The sequence below is a fragment of the Gopherus flavomarginatus genome, chromosome 2, assembly GCF_025201925.1.
Source record: "Gopherus flavomarginatus isolate rGopFla2 chromosome 2, rGopFla2.mat.asm, whole genome shotgun sequence".
NCBI classification, from domain to species: domain Eukaryota; kingdom Metazoa; phylum Chordata; order Testudines; family Testudinidae; genus Gopherus; species Gopherus flavomarginatus.
The window spans coordinates 184,953,226-184,974,113 of record NC_066618.1 but is presented as its reverse complement, the minus strand read 5'-3'; the positions used below and the strand labels follow the sequence as shown (position 1 = coordinate 184,974,113).

The window sequence follows — 20,888 nt, the reverse complement described above, 5'->3', positions numbered from 1 at the left end:
GTGGGAACAGACATCCCTGAGCATAACTTGAGTGGATGTATGTAAACCAGAGAACTGAGGAGAGCAGCTGTTACCAAGGAGAACAGCTGAAATGAAAACAGAAGACGGGCTTGCAGATAACAGCACTCGCTACTCAAATGGCTCTTAAATACTCTTTGCGTAAAGATACATTGTTGTGGACATCTGCTCAAAGTTAATGTAAAGAGTTGTTTGCAAATAGCAAGCCTTTTAAGCACCTGCTGTACTAGAAAAGATGAACTTTTATGAGCGTATAATGTGCTGTTTTTCCTATTCCCAGGGGCTCACGCATACACACACCACGCAATACAAAGCACAAATAAATGGGCTTTGTGAAGGGAACTCAGTGGAAATTGGACAGGAATGGAATTCACCCCAATTCAGGGACAGGTCACCCAACCGTAAAATACCCCTTACATAGCTACTACTCCAGCTTGTATGATGATTCCTGCACCACTGTCATCTCTATGCAGCCATTCCTAAGTATTAGAGCAATTTATGGATCCAGTGGACCCCCTAACCCAGCCCACTCCAAAACTGCCCTCCATACCAGCGTATTTGGAAGCAGCACAAAACCCATTGCCCTGGCAGGGTAGGGATGCAGAGACTTTCCTGCACATCCAGTCTGCTTGCCTGCTCCCTGTCCCCTTGCCAAGAGGAATCTCAGGGATTCCACAGCATGAGGGCATTTCATGGTGTGATGGTTCTCGGGGTACCCAGGACTGTGAGTTATCTCTCTTACCCCTGCCTCCAGCAAGAGGGAGTCTTCCTTCTGGTAACTAGGCTGGTGGTGTCAGGGAGGTGACACCGGTCAGCCACTCAAGCACTCTCCTCTGGGCTACGTCAGCCCCGTCTTCACTTTGCAGGTTAACAATAGGTGCACCCCAAGCCCTGAGTCCCTTTAAATCATTCTCTTGTGACATCTAGCCCCAGACACTAGCTACTCACAGAAATTCCAGATTCTCAGCACCCAGAGGTACAGTGTACCCCAGTTTACAAGTTTTACCTTAAACCACCACTCCTGTAAACCACACAGCACTTGTGAACACTTACAAAAAACCAAAAGTAGGTTTATTTAAGAAAGAATAAAGATTTACGTTTAAGTTAACTAGAGAGAAAGGGATGGAAACAACTGGTTACAAACACAAAACAATTGTAAAACACAAACCTGGGTATATGCTTACCAATAGTTACCTTTCCTATACAATAAAGTAGGCTTCCCCCAAAGTTCAGCTTGTTGCAGAGCTGGCTGGTTTCCCAAGAACCAGGATCCAAACATTCATGAAAGCCCCCTTGTTAACGGGTTTCCTCAGTGAATGGGTCCAGAGCACCTTTCCTACACTTTGTTATACTGAAACAATGTTTTGTTTTTATTCATAGCCAGGGTAATCTCCTGCCTGCTAAAATGTTCTTTTCCACCTCCAAGTGGTTTTGATTGTTGGCATTTGTCTTTGATGGTTTTCCATTGACTGTTCTGCAATGTGGCAATGGTAGACAATAGAATCTTGCATTACCTCACGAGCTGACTAGGGAGAGGTGACAACGCCTGCTTGAATAGGTCATCACCAAGACTACCCTGGTGACTAACTTTTGCTCCAAATTGATAAAGCCTAATTTCAATATAAAATACATTATTCCTTAAATATTAGCCATATATATCTTGCAAAGACTATGAGTCTTGACAAGTTAGAAGCCCAGCTGCCAACTTTCATGTGGTAAATAAGCACCCTGACTTTCACAATAAGCCAAAAATCAAGCTAATCCCATTTCAAAACAAGGCCAAAACAACCAATCCCTAAGAACCCCAATGCTCTGTGACTAGATCCCCCCAGCGTGCAGTGGGGGACTGTGGTGGGCCTGCTGTGCACCCCAGCTCTCTCCCCCTTTTGCCCCAGCTTGCCGGGAGCCGATCAAAAAAATAGAAGCAACAAGCCACAACAAGCTACAAGCCAAAAAACTAGTCAACAAGCAACTCACAAGCCAATTAAGCCAAAAACAAGCCAAATTTCTGCGTTTTTCCCCCCAGGTTTTGGCATGTCTGGTTATAAGCTTTTGGTAGATACCTTACATTTGGCTCTTTATGGCTAAATATCCTGTAAGACATGTGCTTGGTGTAGTGAGATTGTCAGGTTTGAGGTGAGATTTGTTTTAAAAGAACAGGAGACTCTTGGCCAAGGAGCCTCTGTGCTACACATGGGTCCTCCTCCATGGAATGAACTTCATGCAGCATGAATATTTACTTGATCTCAATTGGTCAACTCAATATTGCACAGGTTAAAAGAAAGAGAGAGAGACACAGTAGACACAGAGACAGACAGTTGACAACAGCAGCACCAGTGTTTGCAGTATGTTTCTGTATGCCTCCTAATTATTTAAATTTGTCTGTCTTTTCTCTTGTCATTCTATCCCAGGTGTACTTACTGGGTTTGTTTGGTAACTTCATCTGAGTCCCTCATGCCTTGAGATGTGTACGTACACTGAAGCAAACTCAGTCCTGAGTTATAGCTCAGCAATCTTATTACTTTAGGTTTGTTTTTAGATGTCTCATTGGCCTAAATTATGACTGAAACTCATGACAGGTTAAAAAGTGGGACTAGGTTTTGAGAATCTCTTCCTATGCATAAATACAGGGACAAATTCTGCTCTCACATACACCCATGTTATTCTGTTGATTTTTATAAGATTACTTGGCTGTAACTCTTCTTCTTTCTAGACCAGTGGTTTTTACCTGGGGTCCACAGACTGCTTAAGATTTCCAAAAGGATCTGCACCTCCATTTTTAGGGGTCCACAAATGAGAAAAGGTTGAAAACCACTGTTCTAGACACTTCTCTATTTGATGTCAGCAACTTTTATAGCCTTCTTTCAAAACCTATGATTGTACTCCAGGCTGTTGTGCAGATCAATTTATCTGCGGTCTGCTGATATTCTGTCTATATTGCTTGGCTGTAACTGAGAAGAGAATTTGGCACACAGGAAAAAAGTTTGCAACAGAAGTTCAACTTAACTCTTGAACTTCCTTGATTTCTGTTACAAAATTGATTGTTATTTTCTCTTCTCCCCTTCCCTAGCCACCTAAATGTGCATAAAAGTAAGAAACAAGAGAAAAATGCAGCTTGTTTACCATTCAATCTTTGATGGCTAAGTGAGAGCTGCTATGAATTCTAGGAGAATAGTGGAAGTATAATGATTTTTGTAACCTCTATTGTTTATTTAGCCCACAGAGCAGGAGGAATACAAAACACTGATGGTTTTACAGTGTTTAGAGTTCTGATCCTTTACTCACTACATGAGTCATAACTTGTATGCAACGATCTGACCCCAGACTGAAACGGTGGGAAAGTACATTACAGAGGTACTGTTGGTTGAATATATTATTAGCCTATTTTTGTCAATTACTGCCATGCTTTTTACTTCTGACACAATTGCCAGAATGCTTCCTTATTGTTATAGAGCCTGATCCAAAGCCTGCTGAACTCAAATGAAAGACTCCCATTGACTGCAATGGGCTTTTGACCAGGCCTGTAATAGGATGTGAGGCAGTTGGGCAGCATGGGGGAAAAATGATCCCAAAACCACACAAAAAGTTCTCTTTTCTCTAATGGAGAAATTTACCCATCTGGCTCAAGTATCTGTGCTCTATGGGAGTGGAGTAGCTCTGGAGGTAAAATCCACCTTCCCATCTCAGGTTTTGTGAAGCCCAGCCTAGCCTTCACCCTCTTGACTGCTATTCTAGTCTATGGGCTGGAATAATTCAGGGACTCTGCTCACATGTGAACCTATGGCCTTTCCTGAAGCCTCATTCCATAGTCGCTTTCCCCATTGGATTGTGCTGGACCCACACAGATGCCAGGCACTCTTATGCATCCGTTCTCCTAGCAACCCGCCTGTGCAGCCCCCATGCAGGATATAATTGGGGCAGAGGGCCTCATGCTACTTCCATATAACCAGCCTGGACTGCTGCTGCTAGGTGGTAGTTATGCCTGAAACAATGAGGTTTTCAGGTATAGATTCCAAATGTCTGATCTTCCATAATGGATCCTATCAAATATAGTCTTTGTCCTCCTCTGCAGAGGTGCTCTCCAGATGAGGGATTCTTGGAATCAAAGTGACACTCAGTGAGTTGTCAAATCAAAGTGACCCTCAGTGAGTGGTCAGACAGAAAAAAGAATCCCAATTCCTTTGATCCTTCCTGACTTTCCTGTGAGTCAGGCAAATTAGAAATCTAAGATCTGAATCTGATTTTTTACTAATAAAGCCGTTCTGTTTCTTTTCATAGTGCACTGGCATAGACATATAATTCAGACAGACCAATACCGTATACTGCTGATTATACAAATATATTGCTAGAAAGATTAGTTTATTCACACTATATCCATGTCCCTCATTACAGTATGTGTCTAACTTGTATTATGAATGCACCTGGAGCAATTGTGTTAGAAACACAGAAATTTAAAAAAAATAAAAAGCAGTCAAATCAGAATTCTGAAATATAGTGTTGAATTTAACAGCCTGAGTCACCACAGTCTTACACCATGTTGCAAAGTATATGCAAAATCTGAATGGTAGCATTTTATACCCACTTTGCATGTGTATAACTGGCTGGCCAAGTTCCACCCTATTATTCATTGTGTTATCACTGGAAATTAAAGTGAAATGCTTTTTTATTTGTCTGGCCTATATTGAATGTGCATCATTCTGGGTTTTATTTTATCTGGATATTTGGGGAAAGAAGAAACCTTCTTCCTTACCTATGAATCTTTCTTAATATGCAAGTTCATTCATTGGTACCATCAATTTTTTCCAAGTCCACTGCTGGCCGAAGTCCAGCTCCCAGCAGCATTCAAGGATGAAAAGTAGTAAGAGATTCCATAACAGAGGGTTTTCTGAAAAACTGTATTAAACATATTTTTCATCTTTCTCACACATAGGGTCCAACTGCATCAACAGCATCTGTGTTGTCCACTCTAACAAGTGGGCAGTGCCTCCCACCACCCCCACCTCCACCGCTGCCTCCAGGACCTCCTCCTGTCTTCGATACAGAAAGTGGAAAGGATGAAGCAACCACATCTCGCTCAGCCTTGTTTGCCCAGCTTAACCAGGGAGAAGCAATTACCAAAGGTTAGAGGGAAATAGTTCAACTTGTCACTCTTCAGCCAACTGATACTAGCTACTGCTAAACGTACTTAGCCAAATTCTCCCTTCAGTCACACCCATACAGCCCAAAGCCAGTATATTTTTAAGCTTGGAAGCCTAAATTTAGGCATCTAAATTCATACTGAGGCACCCAAATAAATAGCCTGATTTTCAGAGATATTGAGCACTGGCAGCTCCCATTGAATAAGTAGGATCTCATAGGTGCTCAGCACCTTTGAAATTCAGACCACTTATTTAGATCCCTCGGTGTGAATTTGGGCACCTTATTATAGACCCCCAAGTTTGACACTTTGGGTCCTGTTGACTTCAGTGGCAGTGCCCAAATGTCACTGAGACCAGAATTTGTCCACTCTGCATTTTCACACCCAGTACACTGATTTGTACTGAGACATTGGTTTAGATAAGCAGGTACCGATTGCTATACCACTGTATAATGTTGTTGTAAGTATACCTAGATAAAGCTATTAAGCTTTTCTCAAGAAGACTGGACAGTCTTAATTAGTGTACACAGCTTTGAGTTAAAATATACTCAGTACGGTAAAGTTCAGTCTTTGGCCCTAGGTATTCTGAGGATGGGTGCATTACAATCAGATTAGATAGAGAATCTAATTTTCACAGATGAACCTATAAAATTAATGGAGTGGCACCATGCACAGATCATGACAAATATAGTGAACCTTTAGATCTATGTACAGAGAGATGCCAATAGACATTGCTGAGCTTAGCTGTGAAGACATAATGCCAGTCCATTCACAGTCAAAGAACTTTTAAATAAAAGTATGAGGCCAGACCGTTCCTTTTTGGCTAAATACCTAAAGCAGCATAAAAGCATGTTGGACATTTGAATACAATTGTAATAAAACTAGCTATGGTATTCTCTTCCCTGTTTTAATATTAACCTCCCTAGGGGTCTAATGCTGTGAGAGAGACTCTTAGGCATATTAACACCTCTTTGTTTATTTTTGTTTGTTTTTTTTAGGGCTACGACATGTCTCAGATGACCAGAAGACCCATAAGAATCCCAATCTACGTGCTCAGGGTCCTCCAGTTCGTTCTCCTACAAAAAGCCATACTCCAAGCCCCACTTCTCCCAAAAATTCTCCTCAGCAGATTCATTCTCCTTTGTTAGAACTAGAGGGAAAGAAATGGAGAGTGGTAAGTTCAGCTCACATCTCACATACACGTGTACTTGTACCTGGAATATCCCCAGAGGAATTGTACCTGCCTGAAGCACAATCTTTCCAGTGCTCCTCTGGGGGCACAGTGGCTCTGCACTGTCCCATCTAGCCACAGCTTAGTCCTTAATATTCTTGTGGGATTTATAACTTGTTCATTTGTTGGTGAGATTAGTATAATAATTTACCTGAACTGGAAAATACTGTTATAAAGTTCAGAACCAATACTTTAGTTCTTAACTCAGTCAAAAAGTCCCTCAGCAGGAAACCCAGAGGGAGTAAGGTCCCATCGTGCAAGCCACTCTTACATATGAGAGATATAGTTGTTGTGACGCAACGGAAGTTCTCTTCATTTATTAGCCAGTGAAAGCACCTGTCTAGGTACTCATATCATCACGATATCATAGTATTTACAAATAGAGAGAACGATTGTGTTCCATCTTCTTTCCCAGCCCATAGAACGAATAGATTAAACTAATCAAAGGTGGGATTTTTGTTTGTTTGGGGGTTTTTTGGGGGGTGGGGGGCAGGTGTTGCATATGCATGCAAAGAACTTATTAAATGGGAAGTTATGTTGTTTATAAGGGGTGGGGGGGAGACAAGACATGATTTAGTCAGTTGGTAGCTTCCATAGGCCCTTGTTTGCATGAGTCACAGTGTGCATGAGGGACAGCCATTGTCTGGGTTGTGCTATGCTAGTGATATAGTACTTGGAATATTCTCACTGAGACAGGAAAGTGCAGTAAAGGCAAAACATGGGAGAGCCCCTGTGTACATGCTAAGTAGACCAGCGTTTTGCTATGAATTCTGTTTTACCATGCTGGGACAGGCAGTGTGTAGCTTACGTACCTCAAGTCTCCCATTGAAATCAATTGGAAGTCTTGAGCACAAAATGGGCCCTCAGTGTCTTACAGACAGAAGGGAAGGTCTTCATGCGCTACCCCTTGTTGGATACTGCCTTGCTCACACCTAACCCTAATGAATTATATAACAGTATGGCACCAACAACTTGTTCTATTCCTGAAGGAGCCTTCTTGTTCTAAAACTGAGTGGTAACCAAGCAACAACTTCTCTGGAATAGTTTTAAATAGTTGAGTATAAGAACCTAGTACCAAAATAAACATTTTTTTGTCTTGGTCAGTGTTAAGATCTTCACAACACAGACATTTCAGCTCTAAATCATGCACGCACAACACTGAATATGTGCCCTCATAAACCCAATCAGTTAGACTTCTCACAGGCTGAGATAAGTGAGAATCTTTTTTTCCCCCCTTCTCTTTCTATGTGAAGATGCAGTGACTGGAATAAGTTGTGCTTAAAGTCTACCTTATTGCTGCCTTATTAAAGATAATGAAACCACTATATGCATTTTTTAAAACAGGAATACCAAGAGGATAAGAACGACCTTGTTATTACTGATACTGAACTCAAGCAAGTGGCTTACATTTTTAAATGCAACAAATCTACACTACAAATGAAAGGAAAAATAAATTCCATTACAATTGGTGAGTGAACAGTCTCACATATGAGCTTTGGGGCAGTAAGTCTTGGAAAGATTTGCACATGCAGTTAACTTTATGGACGTGAGTAATCCTGTGTAAAGGTACTCACACATGTAAGTCATTGAAGGGTTGAAGCATTCTAGTTTTTAATGTGGTCATGTAATTTTTTTTTAAAAGACATCTTTTTATTTTGCCTTCATTTGTTTGGGGTTTGTTTGTTTGTAGACAACTGCAGAAAGTTTGGCCTTGTGTTTGACAACGTCGTGGGTATCGTGGAAGTGATCAATTCCAGGGATATTCAGATTCAGGTAAACATCCAATTAGAAAAGAAGAAGAAAAGAACCAACAACTTCAAAGTGGTATTCAGCTACTTGAGATGATTGCAGCTTCCCTGGAGTATATAAAAAAATTCTATATTTCCAAAAGTTAGCTTTTAGATGCACTAAATTCTTCTAACTTGTCTAGAAAAAGATAGAAAGTTACTATTGTTTTTGCCTTTGAGTTTTGAAGTGCCACTGATTAAGGCTCCCTTTCAAGAACACCTTTCCTTAATGTTCTAGTGCCGTAGTTGAGATCAGAAGAGGTATTTTCTGATAGTCTGGGAACTGTCACTTCTGAGGAATGGTGGTCAGGTTCTCTCAATGAATGGCCCTCAAGCTTTGGACTCCATGAATCCTGGTCCATCAGTGCCGGAGTTTGGCAAAGCTTCATGGCATAGTGCCACTCGTTTGCCTAACTGGTGCTAAAGTCAAGAGGGTGGTTGTGAGGCTTGGCTAATTTTCTCCATTTGCCCACTGAGGATGTTGGGGTAGATTTTCAAATGGCACCTAACTCTCAATTCCTTCAGTTGAGAGCTAGGTGCTGCGCCCTTGAAAGTCTACCCTGTTAGCAACAGAATGGAATTGAAATGGCTTCTCCGGCTTCGTTGGGAGAAGAGCAGACAATGGCTTTTCTTTAAAATATCAATAAAAAATAAAACCCTTGAAACATTCATCAGCTCATATCCTGCTATTGGTCTCAAGGTTCACCTTCCTCACTGAAATCAGTGGGGTCTTCTACTTACATGTCGATGGGCTGATACAGCAGAGTGAGTGACATTAATAAAGAATAGTGTACCATGCTTCAGAAATGTGGGTCAAAGCCATCACAGGGAGAGGAACAGGAAGATATTTTGTATCTTTTAAATATTGAACAAGTGGATGCCATTACTACTAGCTACGTGTCTACTTCTGAACATTAACCAGTAACTTCATAGGTAATGACTAAATTTCCTTTTGTGGGAAAGAGGCTGTTGGGAGAGAGAAAAGGGCATGATTATTTAGGACACAGTGATCTCTTTTTCAATAAACAGAGGATTTTGTTTGTTTGCACTAGATCTATTCACAAAAGCTGAAAAATCTATACATAATGAATAGGAATGCCACATCTTGTTAAACTTCAAGTAAGAGGGAAATATATTTGCTAAAATCAAAATGCCTTTGATGATTCAGGCTTCATGAATGTTGCATAAGATTTCAGTGCCTTATAGCATGGCTGGTCTTGCACTTAAAGAAAAGTATGAGTCAGGCTGAATAACAGCTGTTTCAAGCAGGCTGCTGTCTTCTTTTTAAGGGTTTGATCCTGCAAGGTGCTGAGCACCTGAATTCTGTCAGCACTTTGCAGGTTTGGTCATATGAATGATATGTTAATGTAACAGATCACTGGAATTCATAAGCAGATCTTACCATAAATAGCAATAGTAGTGCAATGCTCTTAGCCCTTCACCCCCACCAGTATAACTATTTACTGATTTTTTTTCCTGGTGGGTTAATATTTAATCAAATAAAATATCCCCAGTCATACCATATGATCCATATAGGAGCATACTTTCGCCTCAGTGGAGCTCTATTAAAATCAACCTAGACACAGTGCTCCACTTGCACAGACTAGCCATAGAATCAAGGCCATGATCACTTAACACTCTGTTTATCAGCATGTTGTTCGGGAACTGAATCTGAAATGTATTAACGTGAATGATGTGAGCAAACGCTCCTTTTTATTTACATTTGAAGATTATATTTCCCCCTGCTGCTGCTGTTTTATGACCCTAACTAACCTCTGTCCTTTTGACACCTTGGCGACCATATACCATGTGGCTCTAGTTACTGCTTTGGGGGGGGTGGGGAGTGAGGCAGGGCAGAGAAGGGGATTCTTACTGACAAATAGTGACTCTGCCACTTTGTCCTGTGGAGTTGTTTACAACCCCACAGATGCAAAGAGGAGTTGGCTTGTTTCCTCTTCTCGCCTCAAAAAAATCTTGCACTTGCTTTCAAACTGACTTAAAGAAATGTCTGTTTAATTTAAATTGTAATCAATTTCAATACACTTTTAGAGCTGTACCATAGCTGGCAGGGGAAAAAAAAAATTATTTCTTACTATGTGCTGCAATACCTCAGACACCCTTCAGGCTGCAGAATGTTTTATGCAGAAACTTATAGACCATCTCTCCAGTGAAGAAGTATTTGCAGTCAGTCACTTTGTATGTCTGTAGGGGAGGTGGGGGGATCTGTTTCCCCATAAGTCCCACTGACTTACATGCAAGTTATGCACTAGTACTGGTGGGAGTGTGTGTGTGTGGATCCCATGATCTTATCCCCTTCGGTAAAGAGTGCCAAGGGGTGGAGACTTTGTGTGTGTGTGTGAGAGAGAGAGAGAGGAGTAGAAGCTTGTTGTTTAAAAGTTGATATTTTAGAACTTCTGGGCTAGAGAATAACATTTAATACAGTTAAACAGTAGCAGCCTTCCCACCATCTATTAATTGATCAATGCTAGTCTGTTTAAATCCCCAAATGTAAATACAGCTGCCATACATCAGAGGTTGGTGGCCAAAGTCAGGATCAGAAGGTGGATGGGAGTTTTGTTATTAACTGTTACTTTCACTGTCACAGTGGCATTTGGTATTAGGTGCATTTATTGTTCTTCAGGTAATGGGGAAAGTGCCAACCATTTCGATTAACAAGACAGAAGGCTGCCACATATACCTCAGTGAAGATTCGTTAGACTGTGAGATTGTGAGTGCCAAGTCATCTGAAATGAACATTCTCATCCCCCTAAATGGAGATTATGTAAGTGGAATATTTTTAAAGCCTCAATTTTTCTCCCTCTTTTAATCTGTGCAGTGATTAGCCTTTCATATTACTAGGCAAGTAGAAGTTATAAAGTGCCACAATTTCCACCCTAGCAAAGTGTGATTCAAATCATAAAAATAAACCCTCTTTCATACACCAATAGTCTCAGCTATAGTCCATCAAAGAACACCTTTTCCTGGGGTGCAAGGAAATTTCGTACATTAATAAAGCCTTTACCCCTTTCCATTGTGATGGAAAATAATTCAGTGTCTCCTATGTCAATTTAGTCTCTAGCCAGTGTGAAACAGATTTCTAACTATAATTTCCTGACACACATTATAAAAACATTAACTCAAAAGACAGGAAATGATAGTGTTAAGGTCAACATAATCCCATATTAATTCTCAAATAATACAATGTATTTTTAAATACAAGCTTTTTGTACACGTATAGTATCTTGTAGTACTTTCTGCGTGTGCCAGACAGAGTCCAGGAAAGCTATTCATAGAGAAGGTGCACGTTACCTGAAGCAAGGGCTCTGACTCCTCTACTGAGGTTCTCATACTGCACTTAGGACTGCAGTATCTCAGCACCTCCCGTGGAACTGTGTCTCATTCACTGCATGCAGTACAGCAGCAGGTTATCATATAGTTAGACTGTGTTGTAATACATACACACAAAGGGGCAGGGTTAAAGTTGTGTATGCAACTTTACTGAGGGCTTAATCAGGCTACCTTAACGTTCTCTTAATATTTTTCTGCTCCAATTCGACTGGGGAGCTTTGTTAATTTAAAAAAAAAAAAGCTAGACACTATACCCTAAATGTTCAGCAGTGGCTAGTGGTCCTGGGTGCCCAACTTCAGACACCTTAAAAGGGCCTCATTTTCTGTAAATCAGGCCCCTTTAAACGTGTCTCGAGCTGGGTACCCAAAATCACTAGTCATTTAAGAAAATGTAAATCTACTGAAATGCCTTCGCAGGGTATGAAGAAAGGAGCCCTCTCTTCCACATCTTAGGAGCATCACACAATTTTTACCATACAGGCTGTGCAGAACCTGAGGCCAGGGCTCCAACAGAGTCCCTGGCCACCTTCACAGGTGTACACTGAATGAGCTAAGGACTCCTGTGAAGTCCTGCATCATTGACTGTACATATTGTGTCTTTTGGAATGCTTCACTGTTAAAGAGGTAACATGACAGTGTTTTTGTTACATGCTCCTTTGTTCATCCACCTAAGAATGGTGAACAGTTATCTTGAGATCTGAGATTAAATCTGCCACCGAATTCTGGGGATTGACCATGGGTTTTGCTCTGTAGGATATCACTGTTCTCTTTAAAATTCCTGTTAGTCTTGTCACTACCTTACCAGGTTTAAGTCCTTCTTTTCTTCATTCCCATCCAGTTAGCTTGGCTGCCTGCTAATGGAGTCCATAGTCTTTTCTGAAAGAAGGTACACCTCTACCTCGGTATAACGCTGTCCTCAGGAGCCAAAAAATCTTACTGTGTTATAGGTGAAACTGCATTATATTGAACTTGCTTTGATCCACTGGAGTGCGCAGCCCGGCCTCCCCGGAGCACCGCTTTACCTCGTTATATCCGAATTTGTGTTATATCGGGTTGCGTTATATCGGGATAGAGGTGTACATTGACGTAGTTTGCCCAAATAATGAGGAAAGGAGACTGTTACAAACTAGCACATGAACAAAACTATGTGAATTATGGTAGTAATGAGCTTGTTTTCTGCGTGGCATTGAAACAAACAGTTTCCTGCAGGCAATGAAGAAGGCCTCTTTGTAATCCAGGCATGTCTGAGTTACAAATGCCTTGTCAATCATGCAGCACTAATAGTACTCCATTAGTTTTTATAAGATAGCCACTGTTTATCTAACACTGGTTGTTGCTCTTTCCATTTACCAGAAAGAATTTCCTGTTCCTGAACAGTTCAAGACAGCATGGGATGGATCTAAGTTGGTCACTGAACCTGCAGAGATTGTAGGTTAACTTCCTAATGCCATACAGCACCTGCTGACCACAATCTCAGACCAAGGTCAGCCTAAATAAAACAGCAACATAAAGAACTAGAAGTAACAGTAGCTCATACTTTTGTAGTCAGTCTTCAAACAGCAGCTCTGTACACTAGAAACAATGACATGTCTGGCACGCTTTTATTAGGCATTCTGATATTTTTAAAGTTTCCACATAGTTTGCCTTCATTTATGGTTTTGATTCTACATGATGTCATGTGAACGTAAGGGATTTAAAAAAAAAAAACCTCCATTCACATTATTGGCTATTACACTGCACACAATAAGCCAAAAATATTGCATGATATACTTTGCTACCATGTTTCAGTGCATTCTTTTTTACGTTTCTGCTAGTCAAAAATAATCTTAAAACAGTTAAGATGTTTATTTTACCTTTTAGACAATTCATGTATGATGTGATGAACATGTACCCCTAGGAAGTGTGTGATTCTTGTAGTTCTGTTCTAATCATCATGGGGGTTTTTAAGACGCAAAAGTACAATTTTCAGCAATACATTTTGCCAGTGGAATATAAAAACAGGATATTTTAATCAAACATTTTTCTAATATGTATATGTAGAGTATCCCTCAGCTTTCAGTTTACACAGACCTGTTGTATCCCTTTTGGTTGTAAATTATTAATCTTAATATCTTCTAGAAAACATTACTTAATGTTCAGCATATCATCTGAAGGTTTTTCACTTCTCTAATTTCTCTTGCGTTCCTTTATTTGGGCCTACGAGGGGAGGGGAATTTTTTTTCTTCACACAGTACGTCACAGCCTGCTCTGAAAACTGAGGGCAGGTCTACACTACAGCCAGGATCAATGCTCTGAGATCAATTCACTGGCGGTCGATTTAGCGGGTCTAATGAAGACCCACCAAATCAACAGCAAATCATTCTCCAGTCGACCCCTGTACCTTATCCCCAACAAGAAGAGTAAGGTAAGTCGATGGGAGAGTTTCTTCCATCGACCCCCCGTGGTGTAGACCCCGCTGTAACTCGACCTAAGGTACATCGACTCCAGCTACGTGTAGCTGGAGTTGCATAATGTAGGTCGACTTTCCATGGTAGTGTAGACATAGCTTGAGATAGTATGTGCCCCAAATCATAAAACAACCCTAAGTGTCAGGTGCCCTATACCTGGTTTCCTTGCTGATTTTGTTTCTCTAAAGTATTCTATTGTATAAGTGTTCTGTTGGGGATGTAGTCCCAGGAGTTTTTTTAGCCACTTCCAAGATTTGCATACTAATCTTCAAACATGTCCATAAATAAAAGCCATAGATGTATTCCATCTGAATTCTGAACCCAAATTAAAGGGACTATTTCTTGTTTAAGACCCTTGATTCTACGTTACAGTTCTTATTTACATGCTTTTTTAACACTAAGGTGGAGTGTGCTATACGTTTTACAATTTCAGTAGGTAGTAGTCAAAATTCAGCATTCATTTTTGATCACTTGTAATATTTTGTAAGAGTGAAATCATGGTTATATGCTTGCAAAGCTAGTTACAGGATATACATTGTGCCTACTGCACCTTTTCAGAGTACATAAATTCCTTCAGTTTTAAAGTATCTGATTGTACCAGAACCAATAGTGCTTTTATTATCTGATGTTTTTATCTGTATGTATAATGTTGTGGCTTTAGTACATACCATTTTTGAACAGTAAACCTATTCTGAAGTAAAAAAGGAGTCTGTACTTGGTTTAAATACAGCGAGTTCAAAGTGTACTTCATTTAAGTGTTTTCATCCATTTTCCTAAATGCCATTTCAAAAGGTTTGAATGAGGAGAGGCAGCTCTGACTCCCTGCTGTTGACCGAGTGTCTCTTGTACATCATATCCAACCCTTCCCTCTCCCAGCTTGGATATAATGTATTACTGATAATGGGCAGACTTATAGTTTCAAAATTAAAGCCTTAGTAGCAACCACAGAACTTCAGAGGCCCTCATTTTAAATAATTGCATTGTACAACATCACTCTTTTTGGTGCACCTGTATGTGCTATAGGGTATGTCCTGGAAATGACCATATTCAAGTTGGAGTCGCTGAAACTTTGTTTCTAGTCTAAGCTCTGCCAATAACTCAATGTGGGCCCTTGGGCTTGTCCCTTTTGGGCTGATTGTCAGAGATGCACAGCATAGCATCATCCACTAGTTGTGCAATATATTTCACCTGGATGTAGAGCACATACCTAAAGAAAACAGGCGGCTGGTGTATGTCATGACAGAACAGTTTATTAACATTAAGAACACTAATCATTTCTGCCATAAAACAATCACACAAAGAACATTTTAAACCTCAGCCACCGACTTCTCTTCTAATCCTACATCTGATATTGATACTATGTATGTCATCACTCAGCAATATGATGCCAACCAAACCTTTGGACTGCTGAAGCAAAACATTTAAATATTGGAAATAATACAGAGAACAGGCCCTTTTGAACTTTAAAGCCTTTATTCTCAATGTTGTCATTGTCTGTATATTTTTGTTTGTTAATGGAAAGAGATGGGAGTTATGAGGTGGCCAAAATAGCAGCTTCTAGTTTCAGTGGCTGAAGAGTTGTAGCTTTTGGAGTGAAGAGTCAGCCTTGTATCCAAGGTAATAAATACAGGACACAAGGTTGTATCTTGTGAACACATCTCAACTTCTTTTCATCAGTGTAATTATAGATAAATGTGATCATCATCATTGTACTAATAGAGACAATATCTAGACTCTGGAACCACAGGTTAAAATCCTTCTGGCATCAATTCCACTCTTTATCCTTCCAAGGTGTATAAACAGCACCATAAGTTGTTTACTGTGTAGATTCTTTTTTATTATTATCATACCTTCCCTGAGGGCCTGTTTGCTTGGATGTTAGAGATCTTATGACACTTTCCACAAAGTAGGGGGTTGCTTCATTGGTTCTTAGCCAAAAGTGTCCCTTCTCCCAGGGCCGTCCCTAGCTATTCTGGGGCCCAGTGCAGCCCCCCCACAGGGGGTGTGGGGGGGGCCCTAGGCCTCCACAGGTTGTGTGGGGCTGGTCCCAGGCCTCCGCTGGCGGGAGGCTGGCTTGGGGTGAACCACCCCCCAGCACTCACCAGTGGCACAGCTGTGGCTGGGTCCCTGCACTTCCCGCCACCAATGAGTGCAGGCCCAGCCCTGCTGCAGTTCTCAGGGGTGGGAAGAGGCAGGGCTGAGGCGGAGCAGGGCAGGGGCTTTGGGGAAGGGGTGGAGTGGAGGCAGGGCTGGGGGCCATGGGGAAGAGGCAGGGCAGGGGCTGGAGCGGCCTCAGCTGTGCAGGGCACCAGGAAATTTGGTGCCCCAAGTTTCCTGGTGCCCTATGCAGCTGCATACTTTGTGCATGGATAAGGACAGCCCTGCCTTCTCCACACTGTTGTGCCATTTGTTGGCTGGCTGGCCACTGCCATCCACTCCAGAGGTTACTGCATTTCAGTGATACTGTAAGTATGTGGCCAAAAAGACACATGCAATGTGTGTTGCCAAATAATGAAAATAATTAAAAGTTTGCATATCATGGTGTTAGAATGATCAAGTGTGTAGAAAGCCACAAAATAAAGGTTTCATTGCTTGATACTGTGGGGCAACATCCCATATGAAGTTCATCACCCTTTGTTGACACTTAGCCTTTGTCTCTACTGCCTTGCATTTTGTGTAGTATTTGGGCCTAGAGAACCTGCTCTTGCCAAATTAAAAACATGAGTTTTGCTATGGAGTTTAATGGGATCAGGATCACACCTTAAGTACTTTAAGGGATATGCAATTCTAGAAATAATCCCAACATTATATAATAGAATCTGGGCCAATTTTTGATACAGACTGATGACAGGGCATATCCCTAAAAGCAGAAACTCAGGTAGTAAATGCAATAATTCCCTAACTGTTATCAAGAAATGGTGAACTGGCCCTTTGTTTCTTATTATCTTAAAAAGGAAACTCTGTAAAAATCCTGATTTAATTAATCATAACTTGTCATTAAAAATATAGGAAAACATAAGAGATTGTAAGTATTGAGGTACTGACCCTATATATCCACCGGGTGGCAGAAAACTATTATGGTGCAAGCAATTCCAAGCTTTGTTGGTAATCAGACAATGTAGGAACTATACTATTTACATAGAATGCATGTATTAATTTAAAATTGCAGCTAATCCAGGAATTAGGAAAGTTTACACTCCAAAAACAAGGCAAAATTAACACTGTTAAAAACAAGAAATATTGATTCTGAAAACGATCATTTGAGTAAATCCAGAGTTATAAAAGGATTTATTTTTTTAAGAAAGTGCCGAGGGGGCGGTGGGTGGGGGGAGAGAACATCCAGTTCTAGGTATCAGCGAATAATTCAGCTCATCCATTTTCAGCTAACCTTCTATAATAACCATTTTTAAAAAGACATGCAACAGGAAATACCTAGTTGGCTTAGAACACTGAAGTCTAGTGAGCAGGGTTATTAAAGAAGGTGACAGGGGAAATCATTTCCAGTCTGCATTTGAAATACAGAAATCTTTCCAGTGTGTTCAACCAAAGCATTCTTGTTATTTTTAATTGTTAAGTGTGGTTAGGGTGCTCGGCTTTGTACAAGTCACATGCCCTGTAGACCTTGCATTCAGTATTTAATTTAGTGCCATTGTAATATATACATATCCCAGAAATACCTACACCTGAAACCCCAAATTCTACTCCCAAACATCAGCCAATATCATGAAGTCAATGGAGATCTCCAGCCTAAGAGCTAAATAGCCTACATGGGTGAAATGCTGGTACCATTGACTTCAATGGGGACAGGATTTCTCTCCATATCCCTTGCACCTGCAGAGGATGGGGATGAATGGAAGATCCACATGGTGGTAAGAAAGACTGTGACTATTACTCCAGCCTCTAATGCCCTCTGATTACTTAGCAGGATGCAGGGAGAAGGTGTAGAGAATCCAGAGGGCAAGGGGTTCTCTGGTCTGGCCCAGGCTATCCACAAACAGCTACTATGTTCAGCCACTCAGCTCAATCCAAGGTTCTCTGCACCCACATAATAAGAGAGAGAGATTGGAGTAGATAGTAGCATTTGTTATTTGGTCTATTTAGTTATGATTAATAAGCTGATGTCTGTGAAGTATTTTGACCATATAAAACGTTATAGAAGTCACAGATACCATTATTAATAGCAGAGGCATAACTAGCACTATGTATTCAGCCCTCTTTCTACACAGACACTACTACTCCTTTCTACGTTGGAGTTCTTCCACCGACTAAAAAAATTAGTCTGTCATAAAAGGAAATGAAAGCATTTAAAATGTTTTTCTTACCTTGTCCTTAATTGCATTCAAGTGGTGTTTTATGTGCCTCAAGTGCCACCCCAGATGAGTTACTACAGATCTCTAGGGAAAGAGTCCATTCTCCATGCCTCAGCTCCCCCATCTGTACAATGGAGATAATTATATTGCCCAGCCTCACAGGGATGTTGTGAGGAGAAATACATAAAAGAGGTACTCAGAAACTATAGTAATGAGGATCGTATAAGTATTTAAGATAGGTAGAACCTAGTGTGAGAGACTTCCACTCCTTAGCTATTGCTGCCCTGAGGAAGACAGAGACTGATAGCTTTCTTCTAGGTCTCAGCTCTAGAGAAGAAAATAATAAGCTGTTAAAGGCCATCCCCTCCTATTTCTCTTCAAATGGCAGGTTGGGCTACCAGAGACCACTTCCCCCTTTTGATTTTCCTTCACAAGAGAGTATAGCTAACCCTTAGACAATGGATTTACTCTGTTATTTATGGATAAGGGGTTGGGTCCCAATCCTGCAAGTGCATATGTGTTTAACTTTAGCATCGTGAATAGTGATTTCAATCAGTATTCACAGTACTAAAGTTAAGCACCCAAGTTTACAGGATTGGTGCCTGAGAATCCAAAGACCAAGCTGAGCATTACAAAAGTGTTCCAGGGGAATAAAATTACTTCATATTAATAACTCACAACACTCAGAGTGCACCTGATTGTGTGCACCCCACACTGGAGGTGAATTACATACTTTCACCAAGCTCCATTAACTTCACAAGGAATTAGTGCAGTCCTATTCTGAAAAGCGACTATGTAAAAATAGCACCTTCTTATGCAACAGATCTGTTCTCCGTGTGTATTCACAATCCTGTTTGATCACTTACATAACAAGAGGATGTTTGTAGCTGCTTTTTCAATAAAATTTGTCAGCCCCAGAATCAACACAGCTGTGGGAAAGGGAGCTGGATTCTCTTTCATGTTGTGCCTCAAGAGCAGAATTACATACTAAATTCCAACCAGTTACACCCGTGTAAAACCCCTGGGGACAATGGGATTGCACAGGTGTCACTGAGGGCATACCTGAAGCCTGGGAGGTTGCACAGATGTAACTGGAGGTCTAATTTGGCCTTCAGAACTCTGTATACAAGTGGTAATGCCCAGGAAGGAAAGAGCTAAGTTGGACTTCTGGAGGCTAGTTGAATTTGCAGGGCTGGAAGTTAGAAAACCTATTTAAAGCAAAATTTTTAAAAAGTACAGTTAATATAAAAATCAGTGAAAAGTAATGAACAAGGAGCCCCATGATACCAGTTTTACAGTCCCTTTCCAGAATAGATCTCCATTTAAGGATTAATAATCCACTTCAGGATCTCTTAAAAATATCCCTGGGCTTGCCATCGTCATTCAGCAGCAGAGCAGCTCTCTACTGTAAGAGTTCCTGATCTCACGGTCTTCCATCCAAAAGGTTACCTTACATGAATCACATGGTGCAGTTCTTGTCTTCTTTACCGCCTTTCTTATCTTTTCTCCTTTCCCTCTCTCAGTGATTAAAGTGCACTGGGTTAGAGGCCCAGAAATAAAATTTCTAAAACTCAAGCAGGGTGACATTTCAGCACTGCCTGGGAAGGCAGGGGGAGGGAAAGAGGGGAATATGCCCTGCTTTCCTCTCTTGCCCATCTCCTGGGGCCACTCGATCAGAGCTGCTGCAGGAAACAAGCTGTTTTCTCTCCTCTTCCTTTCAGGAGCCAAAGCCCTTCTCACTGGAGGGAGCACAAAAAACGCAGGGTAGCTCCACTCCCTCTTTCCCTCCTGTGACCCATGGGATGGTTCATGGACCTCCTCCCCACCCCGCAACAAATGGGTTTTGAATGGAAAGTGTATGGGAGTGAAGAGCCCCTGGAGCTGCCTCCCCCCAGCTTGGAAAGGGGAGAGGGGACCCCACTGCAGCCCCTGAGCCTAGGAGAGACAGGCAAAGAACCCCAAGAGTAGGGTGACCAGATGACCAGAAAATATTAGACCCACACAAACACTTTTTCCCGACCACTTAATGCATTACCCTCTTCTCCTCTTATCTTTCCCCATTATGCCAGACTTTGCAGTATAAGAAGGTCTCAATTCATCTACCTAATCTGATCTTTACTTTTCATCTGGGCTATATTAGAAAACATGCACTAGTGTGGATCTTCTAACTACAGATGTGCTTAAACTCATTTAGCTAATATGTCTGTCCCACTCAGTTAAATCAGTTTAAGCATGATTTAAATGTGTTTCAATCCATCTGTATTGGGGCTTGCAACAAAGTAACTAGATTGACTTTACAATCAATATGGTTTAATCCCTGTGAGGTTTGTAGGAAATATAGACAGCTGCTTCTCCAATGTTGCTGAGCACCATAACTCGGGCAGCGTGAAGATATGGTTTTTCTTTGATGTACTGCCGCCAGCTCTATTGAAGGTGGCTCTTCAGAGGAAAGCCATCACTAGATACCAAGGTGACAAGTGCCTTGGAAACAACTAGGATATATAGAAAAATGGCAACGTTTAGCTACCTCTTATCCTCCTGCGCCTTGATGCCTCTAGCTAATTCTGTGGCCTCTAGCTAATTTCAGTTTAGAAAATGCAACTGCAAACC

General features: G+C 41.1%; 1 protein-coding gene across 2 annotated transcripts in view; it reads left to right on the top strand.

Annotated features, from left to right (window-relative positions):
• CAP2 (cyclase associated actin cytoskeleton regulatory protein 2) overlaps positions 1–14,695 on the top strand; it is a 91,628-nt gene extending 76,933 nt beyond the window's left edge. For both annotated transcript variants that reach the window (XM_050941603.1, XM_050941604.1), the window contains exons 8-13: positions 4,949–5,138; positions 6,154–6,329; positions 7,731–7,854; positions 8,077–8,159; positions 10,815–10,955; positions 12,875–14,695. In XM_050941603.1, the coding sequence (XP_050797560.1) occupies positions 4,949–5,138; positions 6,154–6,329; positions 7,731–7,854; positions 8,077–8,159; positions 10,815–10,955; positions 12,875–12,958 (798 nt within the window). In that variant the 3' untranslated portion in view covers positions 12,959–14,695. The remainder of the gene's footprint in view (positions 1–4,948; positions 5,139–6,153; positions 6,330–7,730; positions 7,855–8,076; positions 8,160–10,814; positions 10,956–12,874) is intronic.
• Positions 14,696–20,888: the final 6,193 nt, after the last annotated feature.